Genomic DNA, 12,609 nt, shown 5'->3' on the forward strand with positions numbered 1-12,609 from the left:
ATTGAATTACAACTTCATCCTTTTACCTTCTCCATCTGTGCCTACGTTTATGCTAATTATGTAATATTTTTGAAATAAAGTGGTTTACAAATCAAAAGTCAATGTAAAACAGAACTACATAATGAATAGGACAGATGATATCAGAAAAGAACAAAGAGAAGCAGAGCAAGATATAGAGTGGCAGCGTCCAGACATGGTCCGGCACTGAATATCAGGGCCTAATTCACAGCCTGTGGTGGCCAGTGTTTTAAAAACACGCCGTCCGCCACCAGCTATACTGACTATGTACAATCAGGATGGAAGGTGAGATAGAAGACAGAAATATGATAGAGACATTTTAAATGCTAGGAATGGGTAGCCAGAAAAATGTTTGTTTTGGAATGAATGTCATTAATAGTGCACACTATTATCAATGAATGCCGTTTGTTTCAAATGACAGCCCATTCTTATTAAAAATACCTTCCAAAAAATTAAAATGCATAGGAGGCAAAGGAAGTTCTGGAACAAGAGGATATCAGATGGGTTGAGCTTCAGTCTGATCTGGCCCATTTTCATAACTAGGCGTCTTTTACTAAGGTGCACTAACAGATTTAGCGTGCGCTAAATGATAAGATGCCCATAGGAATACAATGGGTGTCTTATTTAGCTCACACTAATCATTAGCGCATCTTAGTAAATGGACTCTTTAATGTGCCTCTTCACTGGTTTTTGTCAAATTTGGGCATGTCAAATTTGGGCATGTTTTGTTAAATGTCCTTAGTTACTTTGCCCCCAGGCAGACATTTTTGATTCCTTATGTATAATTCTTTACAACTTCTGTTGGATTGGAAAGAATTAAAAAAAAAACCCACAGAACAATCACCATGTAGGTTTCATGCAATAGACTGTACAAGTAGACTAAAGATCAGCTAGGTAAGACCTCACATTTTACTAGTGCTGCTTTGCGGCTGTACTACCCTTGAATTCGTCAAAGAATTAAGAGTATTCCATGCTCATTTCTAATTTCTGGTCACTGCCCTGCTAAGATGTTGACGAACTTTACAGTAGAGGTTATGCAGCTGTCATGTCTAGTTTGTCCTGTGCTACAATTCATAAAAAGATTTCCTAGAATTGCAGCTGCAGTTGCTTAAATGTGGCATCAGAGGCTGCTGAGGAATGTATGTTCTCCAGACAACTGTCAAAACACTTAAAGAGTTTCAGAAGCAATACGTTTTCTATCTGTTTTCAAAGATGGATACAGAACAGGATTTGCTGAGATCCATTCCTAGGACAAAGGAGGGGGAGAGGCTTGCAGTTAAAATTTGCCAGACATTTCGGGTTGCACTCTTTTCAACAACTTCAGCAACACACATCCTCTACAGTAGCACACAAGCATCTCTGTGCTGCCATCTGTAAAATCCTACTATAAGCAGTTGCTGCAATGCAGATTCTTGGTGATTTCATGTTAGTCTCAAATGTGAGTGTTTAGCTAGCCTCTCTTTATATTCAGTTCACTGGGGCACTTATATAATGGTAAAAACCCAAATGTTATCATAACGACATATTCCTTATAAGATATATATTCTTTACAACTTGAAAATAAAGGGCTAGCCAGAACACACAGGGAAGAGCTGCTATTATACAAAGGTCCACAAATGCCGCCCAGTCCAAAACATATGCCATTTACTCACTGGTCTCCAGGACTCAGACCCAAACAAATATGCTCCCATCAAGCACAGGTATTACTCTGAGCCTGAGCAGAACTGTAGTTAAATAACAGCAATCGATAAGGAGTAATTTTGGCATATTATTTTAACCAAAAGAACCCCCCAAAAACAAACACACAGAATACCTGTCATTATCAATCCTCTGTACCAAATAACCCAAAGAAAAACAAACAGTCACAATCATTTTATAACTTTTATTAATATAAACACATAGACAATGTCATAATTGGAACATAACATCAGCATTTCTCCATAGCATTAATACACTACTCATCAACTATATACTAAAAAGAAGCATTTTTTCTTTTATGCCCCCAACCAACATTCCCATTTACATATCTGCACCTTCCCAATTCCATAGAGTCTGCACTTAACCATAAAGAAACCCCACAGCAGCTTTTATATATTGAACAACTATATCTAGCTCAACAATTCCCTTCCCACTACTACTCTTCCCACCTTGCCTACCCTCATGTTGTCCAACTGAGCTATTTCCTCCCTCCCCCTACCCCCCACACATCCCAGGGATCTCCTAAGCATAAGTTGAACCATGACTCAGAGACAATTTACAATCTCATTCCGGGCCCTGGCTCCCATACTTTCAGAAACAGCCACTTGTGCTTTGGTGAATGTCTCATCCCCATACCTTCCATATCCACCAGGTTAGGTAACAAATTCCTCCAGTGCCAGCTGGAGGGCACCATGTGGCCAGAATACATTTCTTCCCCAGCAACCCACCTTCTGAGTGAACAACTTAGGTCATCAAACAGCACTGTGCACCAATCCAGGCCTACATCCCACCCCAGCCCGTATCTCAGAAACTCCCCAATTCTCCTCCAAAAAGACTGGAAAACCCCCAAATCATGTACCTTTTCTCCCTCTCTCTTCTTCCCCCATCCCCCTCCAGATCCAGCATCTCTCCTGCCCCTTCCCCACATCTCTCACCAGGTCCAGCATTTCTCACTCCCTCTCTGTCAACCTCCAGGTCCCATGACCCACCACCTTGGATACTCCTGACTTCACTTAGACTTCCCGACTCCCCAAAGAAAAGAGCACTGTCCGATTGCTCCTCCCTATTTCAAAATGGTGGCACCTGACCCTTAGTGTGCTGTTCCAATGCACTGGTAGAGATCAGTCTGCCAAACGAGGCAAATAAGTCCTTGATTTGATTCAAAGGGTTTTGTTTTTTTTGGTTACTTGAGTTTATCTCTGAAGAGAGAGGCCCTCCTGGGCTGCCAAAGAGGAAATATTGATGGAAGATAACTGGTCCCTTGAAGGTTGTTGCAATGTTGTCAAACTCTCAGAGGATGAACTAGCTTCCTGACATTGGCTCAAGATCACAGCTGGTTCTTTGAAGAGTGTATCACACACTGGCTGCCATAACTCTTCAGACCTGAACAGCCCTTCTTATGTGCCGAGCAATGAGAGTGGAATAAGAGGCTCCAGCAACTGGTGCAACTCCTGAGTTCTCTGGTGCTGAAATGGACCAGACTTTTTTCTTAAGGCAAAGTCCTGAAATTTCACATGCTGGAACTTGATAACCCCAGGAGACATCTTTGAACATAATGCCACACCCAAAGACATCATACCGTAGCCCCAAATATTGAATGCCAACCTTGTAATTGGCTCATAGGGGACATCTTGAAGATTCAACAGTGTTTTGAAGACAAATTCTTTTTTGGCCAAGGAGAAGACAATAGATGAAGAGGAAAAACAAACAGTAATGTGGTATCAGGCAGCACTCCACAATAAACAAACAAAAAAATCTCAGAGTGAACTACCTTTGATAAAAAGAAAATAAAAAATGAAACCTTAAGCCCCATGAAAACCTAAAGGGGTGGAAAAGAGAAAGGCCCAAGTGACAGGGGAAAAAAAATAGCTGGAAACTATATCTGGCATCTCCATGGATAAAAAAAACTGAGGAGAACTTTGCTGCAACTGCACAGAAATCCCAAGAAAAAGCCTTCTAGACTTTTCCAAGCAACTGTGAAAACCATGTCAGAATAATCAGATGACATCACCCACTTGTGTGGCTGATCGTTTTTGCTTGATCCTTGGAAACAAAGACAAAAATTTGTCACAGAAGAAGGATAATCTGGCTCACAAGTTTTCTAAATAGTTTTCCATCCCTACCAGTAATAGTAGCCATCTTTCTTTTCTCTTTGTGATCAAGTATATCACTGCTGGCATCAGGACAAAGCCTTGAATTTGAGTCTCCTGTGCAGCAGCATTCACAGCCTCAAAATGGAAAGAATCCTAGCCATTCCTCATGAGCAAATTCAAAGAGAACCCTAGCACGAGGCTTCAAAGGATGTCTCTCAATGAAGGGAGGGAACTACTGTTAACAGCACTGGGAAGCTACCAATAAAGGCTCAGGGCACCATAGTCCAGTTGGAACAGATTCCAATGCATTGAAAATGTAAAAGGCATGGAAGCTACCAAGAATTAAAACCTCAAACCAACTGGACTGAGTGAGTTACATAAGCACCTGCATTTCAGTTATGACTCCTAACAATAACAATACTTTGTAACAAGTTTCATTGGTTCTGGTATCATTGCATGTACAATGTTGTGCCAATAAACAGATTAAAAAAAAAAACCCCAAACAATAACAAGATCCCCCATATAAATTATGCACTCTGGCCCACCAAGCTTAGTAACAGTTGAAACAGCTACCAAAACTAATGAGGCTACTGCCTGAACATCTGTTTTCTTTTGTCCCAATTGCCACTATCCTTATGCTAGCATTGATATGATTGGTTTCCGAAGAGCTGCAGCCCCCTAGAATCAACCTGCTTGTCCCATGGCAGGTTGAGTCATGCTTCTTTTCACACCATTTTATTCTTTACTATTGCATCCCTTGTAAATCACTCAAACTTCATTACAGAGATCATTGCCAGACATATTCATATTTTGCAACCCTTTTAGTGGCACTGGTTGCTGGTGCAGGCTCGTACTGCACTTAAATTGGCCTGTTTTGTTTATAGGATTTTTATGGGCATAATGCCAGATTATTTAATCAAACATATGTTTTTTTCCAAGTCTAAAAGAAACTCTTGAGCTAAGGATGCTCTTTTACTGCACCTTCTGTCAGTAAACTTAACATTTTGGATGGTTCACTCAGTTTTCAAGCGATTGACTGGGGTATGTATGAAACAGGAGAACCTGGAATTGTAAACCATTTCATTGAACATGTTCAGAGAGATGGTATATCAAATGCAGTAAATAAATACAAAAAAGGCGGAAATGGCCAACTTTGTATATTCAATTCAATTCAATTCAAATCAATTCTTGTAAACCAATAATATTCCCTTTCCAGGGTTCAATGCAGTTTACATTCTAGGTAGACAAAAGCAAATAGTGTTAGTGTGAAGTTTGAGAAACTATACCTTATGAAACTATAATATATTGTGGCAAAAAATCTGTACCCTTTTTCATACTTGAGAAAAGTAACCAAAAGTACCTGGAATAGTTTGACCATGGACATTAGAACAGGTTTTAATCATGCTACTTTTACATGACAGCTGAAAGTTATACATTTTTGAATGCTGAAGTTGGAATTTTATTGTTTTAAATTCTATTTCATGATTCTATTATACAACGTTCTGATCCTTTTAATTATTATTATTATTCTGTGATGAATGGCTGATTTTCTTGGTATCTGGGATCCACTTTGAACTCTGACTTGGGTGAGTAGGTAGAATATAAGTACAATGATTGGATTGGATTTTACTCTGTCACTTTTCCACCACTTCTCCTAAGGGAATGAAGAGTTGGAGGGGCATAATCAAATGGGGCACCCAGGTTTTCCACAGGACGTCCTTGCAGGACATCCCGGCGAAGAGGCGGGGAAACCTGTATTATTGAAATAAGATGGGAGGCCATCTTTCATTTCGATAATACGGTCGGGGACACCCAAATCTCAACATTTAGGTTGACCTTAGAGATGGTCGTCCTTAGAGATGGTTGTCCCCAGTTTTCAGCGATAATGGAAACCGAGGATGCCCATCTCAGAAACGACCAAATCCAAGCCATTTGGTCGTGGGAGGAGCCAGCATTCGTAGTGCACTGGTCCCCCTCACATGCCAGGACACCAACCGGGCACCCTAGGGGGCACTGCAGTGGACTTCAGAAATTGCTCCCAGGTACATAGCTCCCTTACCGTGGGTGCTGAGCACCCCAAAACCAACTCCCCACAACTGTACAACACTACCATAGTCCTAAGGGGTGAAGGGGGGCACCTACATGTGGGTACAGTGGGTTTCTGGTGGGTTTTGAAGGGCTCACATTTACCACCACAAGTGTAACAGGTGGGGGTGGGGATGGGCCTGGGTCCGCCTGCCTGAAGTGCACTGCACCCACTAAAACTGCTCCAGGGACCTGCACACTGCTGTCAGGGAGCTGGGTATGACATTTGAGGCTGGCAAAAAATATTTTTAAAGTTTTTTTAGGGTGGGAGGGGGTTAGTGACCACTGGGGGAGTAAGGGGAGGTCGTCCCCAATTTCCTCTGGTGGTCATCTGGTCAGTTCTGGCACCTTTTTGAGGCTTGGTCGCAAGAAAAAATTGACCAAGTAAAGTCGGCCAAGTGCTCGTTGGGGACGCCCTTCTTTTTTCAATTACTAGCCAAGGACGCCCAAAATCGGCTTTCGATTATGCCGATTTGGGCAATTCTGGGAGAAGGACGCCCATCTCCCGATTTGTGTTGAAAGATGGGAGTCCTTCTCTTTCGAAAATGAGCCCATTGGTTGCCTAGAACATTGTAACCTCTCAACTCTGCTGCTACCACTAACCTGGCAGGAAACAAGAACCAGTGGACCTCTTTTGTGGCTCTCATTCCTAGTGAAATGTCAAATCCAATATCCCAGTCAGCTGTGTAGGATAATAGGTTACCAAGATGGGTATCATACAATGTTTACTATTAAACCAAAATATTTTGGGGATGTTCAACAGGATATCATTTGCACTAATATATGAAACTAATTTGTTTATCTCCAAGTTATTAAATTTGCTTTGCAAGCTCTCTTAACAGGAAATTTGTAGTCATAACACCTCTCTTACAATGATTTGTAATAAAATAAATCCAAGCTGCAACTGTTAAACCCCCAAACACACCAACAGTCTGTATTTCACTTTCATTTTCTACCTTGCATAACATGTTTTCCAGCCTGCAGGCCAAGGAAATCCATGCCAAAAAATATTCTTGGCATATTATGAAGTGAATGAGTAATTCTAAACTCCTGCATTTTAAAGTTTCACTGAGACCACAACCCCGAACTAGGGAGAATATAGAAAACACGTATCTGATAGAAAGTTCTGACCTTCCAAAATGCTGTTAAAAGTATATTGTTAAACCACCACAGCAAGATAATCAACAAGCTCTTGTATGCTTTATCAACTGGATATCATATCTGGTCCTGTGAAAGTTACCCAATAACAATTTATTGCTATCCAGATCTCAGATCTGTAAGCCACGTTCATAATTCTCGATTCCTAGAATTCCTTTCCATCAGAGGTATTACTAGGCAAACCGCTCTGAAAAATACGACTCCTTTGTTCAAGCTCGTAAGCCACTAACAGGCTTATTTTCAAAAGTGATCGCCGGGCATCTTCCGACATAAATCGGGAGATGGCCGGCGATCTCTCAAAAGTGGCGAAATCTGTATAATCGAAAGCTGCTTTTTTGACAGCATCGCTGCTTTCCCGTCGCCGAGCTGGCAAAAGTTCAAGGGGGCATGTCGGCGCCATAGCGAAGGCGGGACATGGGCATGGATACCAGATGGCCGGCTTTCGTGGATAATGGAAAAAAAAGCGGCGTTAAGCAGTATTTCGCCAACTTTACTTGGTCCTTTTATTTCCACGACCACGCCTCAAAAAGGTGCCCCAACTCACCAGATGACCACCGGAGGGAATGGGGAATGACCTCCCCATACTCCCCCAGTGGTCACCAACCCCCTCTCACACTAAAAAAATAAAAATCTTTTTTGCCAGCCTCAAATGTCATACCCAGCTCCCTGACAGCTCAGCACCCAAGGTAAGGGGAGCTATGCACCTGGGAGGTATTTGTATTTTTTAATTTTTAGAAGTCCCCCCTAGGGTGCCCGGTTGGTGTCCTGGCATGTCATGGGGACCAGTGCACTACAAATGCTGGCTCCTCCCATGACCAAATGCCTTGCATTTCGCCGGGTTTGAGATCGCCGGCATTTTTTTCCATTATCGCTGAAAAACAAAACCGGCCATCTCAAACCCGGCGAACTCTGGCATTTGGCCGGGCTAAACCGTATTATCGAAAAAAGATGGCCGGCCATCTTTTTCGATAATACAGTTCCGGCCAGCTGTTGCGCCAGCAATCTATTTCGCCAGTGATGTTCGATTATGCCCCTCCACGTTAACCATTTTGTGATCTACTGTGTATCATTGTCTCTGGTTGTTAATCATGTACACCACCACATATCAAAGCTTCCAGTTGCAGTCATGTAAGCCACTTTGTAACACTGTTTTAGGTTGTAACTATGTAAGCCACAATGAACCAATGCATTTTGGAAAATTGTGGAATGCAAATACTGCTATAAATAAATACTACTACCACTACTAAATACATAAAGTTCTTCTGAACTTAATGTATATCGTGCATGAAATAAAGTTCATACACGATACATTAAAACAAGCAAGATATTCTTATCTTAACACATAGGGCCAACTTTTCAAAACAACTGATTGCTGAACTCAACACAAATTACCCCTCCCTGGGCACGCCAAAGGAGTTTGCACTATGCTGGGGATCCTCAACCACTCAGAGCTGGTACCTAGGTAAGAAAAATACCAGGTGTTGAAGTAGGAAGAAAGTCACTAGCTTTATCACTATCGGATCGTCTAGCATTTAGGACATCAGCAAGATTACAACATGCACATTACAAAACTAGTAACCAATATATAAACTGTCACTCTCACCAAAATCCAAGAACTGCTTCATAGACAACGGAGAAGGTGAAAACCTTGAAAACCGTTCAATCTGTTTGGGCACATTGGCCAAAGCAGCATTTTTCATTAAAAAGCGGGCAAACTTCATCTTCTTGCCCTTGGAAGTGCCTCCTCGGTCGACGTGTCTTATCGCGTGGGAAAACTCAAGACTGTGCACGGACCCACTACGCCAGTGCCTTTCGATCGTACAGTAGTACAACTACTGGTTCGTGACGTCTCCCGGTATATACAGTCCTCTGCGCTGCTTCCCAACGCCCCGCCCCTTCTCTTGTCCGGACCACTCAGAAAGCGACGGAGCTTTAAAAAAAAAAAATTCCAAGAAGCCTTCCAAAAGGGGCAGGGTCTCAAGAAGTCAGCTCGGGTGAAAAAAACAGAACCGCTCCGCTAGCTGTCCCGGTCGCGCGCTTGGCATGAAGAGGCGGTGCCCGTGCCCCCACTGCCTTGGTTACGGGCTTCCTAAATAGGAAGTTATCTAAAAAAAAAAATGTTTATAATCTATTGTACCTGTGCGTTCGAACGTATGGCCTTCAGCCAGTTTTTTTGTCCCCCCCCCCCAAAAAAAAAAAAAATATTGGGGAAATAAATAATAACAAAAACTAGTGGTGGTGAGACCCTTATGTGTAGCCAGGTAGGGGTAAATCCACAGCTGCACTACTCAGTTTAAGTGGATGGTTCTCAAGTGTGTGTCCAGAGAAAGTATCTAGAGGTACTTCCAAAACACACACCCACGTAAGTGGGGCTCAGAGCCCATGGGGTAGGGGAACCCGTTTATCTTCAAGTTCCTAACACTGAGGCTTGACCTTCTAAAAACAGAGCTGTGTGTGTATCGTTTCTGTGAATCCCTTTCGCCATCCAACCCCGTTACCAGCTAACTCCGCCCCTCCAGAGTTCTTTCTAGGAATTCGGCTGTCCTGGCATCTTGCCGTCTTCTCTTCCAAGAGGAAAACAACAAGGGCTATGCCTTGCCGATAAGCTTGGCCTCCTTAGTCGCCACTCGAGAAGCAGCCAATGATAGAATGGGCTGGCTTGAATCTCGCTCTGTCATTGGAGGGCATTGACAGCTAGTAAGCTGGGCGCACCCCTTTGCGGTCGTTCTTGTAGTTTCGTGCCTTGTCAGGAACAGAATGTGCTCAATTGGGGGCGGGGGTCCTTTGGGCAAGATTGTACTTTCCCATGGGTGCTTCATGACGTTTCCGCCTTCTTTTTAGAGGAGAGCTCAGGTTTAATTTGGGGTTTTATTTTAAGGCCAGTAATGGTATGATTTGAGTGAGCAACTTCTTGTTAGAGGATCATACCATCATCCTGTGATTGTATTTTCCATTTCAGTTACATGGGGTTTTAAGACTCCACCCCCCCCCCCTTTTTTTTGGACATTCATTTGCAAAAAAATATTTTGAGGCTATTTTCAAGTGCATCATAGTAATGGTTGCTAAATGTAAGAATGGTAGCTGTGTTAAATTGAAAATGACAAAATTGGATGGTGTCCCCAGACTTTTCATACGGAGCCATATAGCAGGATTCAGGTCTAAGGCCAGCCCTAGAACTAGGCAGATTAAGTATCTGCCTAGGGAAGTTTTATTTGGAAGGAGCATAACATTGTCACAGTAGGCAAAAGGAGTGCTTGAGGGAGACAGAATGGCACAGCTATGGGGGCCTGGGCCCCCCAAATTGCCTGTGTGCCCTGGTTTTGCTGGGTCCCCAGCCTCCGCCAGCTGAAGCGTTATCCAGCACTGGTCTCTGGTGCCACCGCCGCGTTGCCTGCCCTGCTCTATTTCACTAAAAGGAGCGTGCAGGACATAAGGGGAAGACAGAGCAGGGCAGGCAATGCGGTGGTGCTAGAGACCAGTGCTGGACCCCCGCCAGCCAAGGTATTTGCTGCGGCGGTGGGTGGGAAGCGGCAGGGTGGCAGACCAAAATGTGCCCCCTCCACCTCGGGCTCTGGCCCCCTCCCACCGCGAGGTCTGGCTACACCCCTGATCCCACATGCCCTGAAACAGCAGAGATGTCAAATCTCACTCAGTGATTGTTGTGGAGCCTGTTGATGAGGGATTATTTTCTGCTGGGGTTTAGGGTTGCCAACTATTTGGCAAAGAAAAACCTGACACCAGCCATGCCCTGCCTCCATGCTCCTCCCCAAGTCCCTTCCACTACTCTACAAACAGCTGTCTCCACTTTGGGCCCCCCCCCCCCGCTGTCTGCACTTAGGGCCCCCCCCCCGCCCCCTCCGTATGCCACCGGGCCGGGTCCCCTGAATTGAAATCACAGCACCTCTCACCTCTGTGTGAAAGCGCTGCAGGCAGCAGATCGCTTCCCTTCGGGCCTTCTTCCCTCCCTGTGTCCTGCCCTTGTCTGACGTAACTTCCGCGAGGGCGGGACACAGGGAGGGAAGGAGGCCCGAAGGGAAGCGATCTGCTGCCTGCAGCACATTCACATGGAGGTGAGAGGCACTGTGATTTCAATGCAGGGGGCCCAGTCCGGTGGCAGACGGTCGACAACGGAGGGCGGGTGGGACTGTGGCGCTGGGCCCCCCTTGGAGGTCCGGGCCCGGGGAATTTTGAAACCCCCTGCCCCCCCTCTCGGCGGCCCTGTCTGCACTACAGTTGCTAAATGTATATATGTTCTATGATTATTTCACAAACTTCCCATAAGAGAAAAAGAGTTCTAGTAACCAAACCCTGCAAAAAAAGAAACACATTCCACACATTTATAGAAAACCTGGCATAATAAAGCAGCACTAATGTCCAGGACAAATAGTAACAACCACCTATGAAAAGGCAGCACCCTAGAATACCAATATAGTCCCTAATGGAAAATCAGACTGTTACAGCTTCCTACCTAGAAAGTAAACAGTAGCAGAATACCTCACAGAAAAGACATGCTAAAAGAATATTGCACCTTGCTTATATGCACAAAACCTGGCAGATGCTCAGCATTGCACCTCTGTCCTTAGGCTCCCTCTATGCCTAGCATCTTTTTTATATGTTTCTGTCCCATTCCCTTGCTTCCCCTCCTAAGGCACCCCCATCCTTTGGACAGCATCTCTCCTTCTCTCTCTCTCCCCCTGCCCATGCTTGCAGTCCAGGATCTTTCTCTCTCTCTCTCTCTCTCTCCTCTTGGTCTAGCATCTCTCCCCCCCCCCCCCCCAATACAGTCTCTCTCTCTTTTCCCTCCACTCCCCATTTTCTACCCTGCAGGTCTTCTCTCCCCCTCTACAGTCTGCTCTCTCTCTTTCCTCCACTCCCCCCCCCCCCCCCAGAGTCCAGCATCTCTCCCTTTCTCACCTCCTGGTCTGGTATCTCCAGCCCCCAAGGGGGAAGGAATCTGGCATCTCTCCTTCCATCCTGTGGGTCTGGCATCTCCCATCCCCTAAGTCAGTGTCTGGCATCTCTCCCTCTCCCCCCAACCCACGGGTCAGCCCTCCTCACCCACAAACAGAAAATAGCATCTCTTCCTCTCCCCTCCCCCATCCTGTGGGTCTGACAGCTCTCCTCTCCTGAGTGCCTGCATCTCTCCCTCCAGCCTGTGGGTCTGGCACCTCTCCTTCCCCAGTTGTCTGGCATCTCTTCCATTCCCCCCATCCTGCAGGTTTGGTCTCTCCTCCCCATCCACCAATGGTATTAGCATCTCTTCCCTTCCTCTCCCCCTCCATCTAGTTGCTCTCCTCTTCGTGTCTGGCATCTGCCCCCACTTCCTCCATCCCAGTCCTTAAAAACCTATGAGTCACGGCCAGTGCTAAAGACTCGCTGCTTCTGGCTGCCCAGTGCTTCTCTCTACTTGGTTCCGCAGACAGGAAGTTTCATCAAAGAAAGTGGGGCCAAGCAGAGAGAAGTACTGGGGCAGACAGAAGCAGTGCATCTTTAGTGCTGCCTGCCACTCAGTTTTTCAGTACCAGGAGGGCGGAAGGGATGCCGCTGGAACCAGAAG

General features: G+C 44.9%; 1 protein-coding gene across 1 annotated transcript in view; it reads right to left on the minus strand.

The window, feature by feature from the left end:
* Positions 1 to 9,048, minus strand: part of PDK4 (pyruvate dehydrogenase kinase 4) — a 47,645-nt gene extending 38,597 nt beyond the window's left edge. Inside the window, exon 1 of the mRNA XM_030200738.1 lies at positions 8,656 to 9,048. Coding sequence (XP_030056598.1) covers positions 8,656 to 8,773 — 118 coding nt within the window. The 5' untranslated portion in view covers positions 8,774 to 9,048. The remainder of the gene's footprint in view (positions 1 to 8,655) is intronic.
* Positions 9,049 to 12,609: the final 3,561 nt, after the last annotated feature.

Source organism: Microcaecilia unicolor, chromosome 1, assembly GCF_901765095.1.
Source record: "Microcaecilia unicolor chromosome 1, aMicUni1.1, whole genome shotgun sequence".
In the NCBI taxonomy this organism is placed as follows: domain Eukaryota; kingdom Metazoa; phylum Chordata; class Amphibia; order Gymnophiona; family Siphonopidae; genus Microcaecilia; species Microcaecilia unicolor.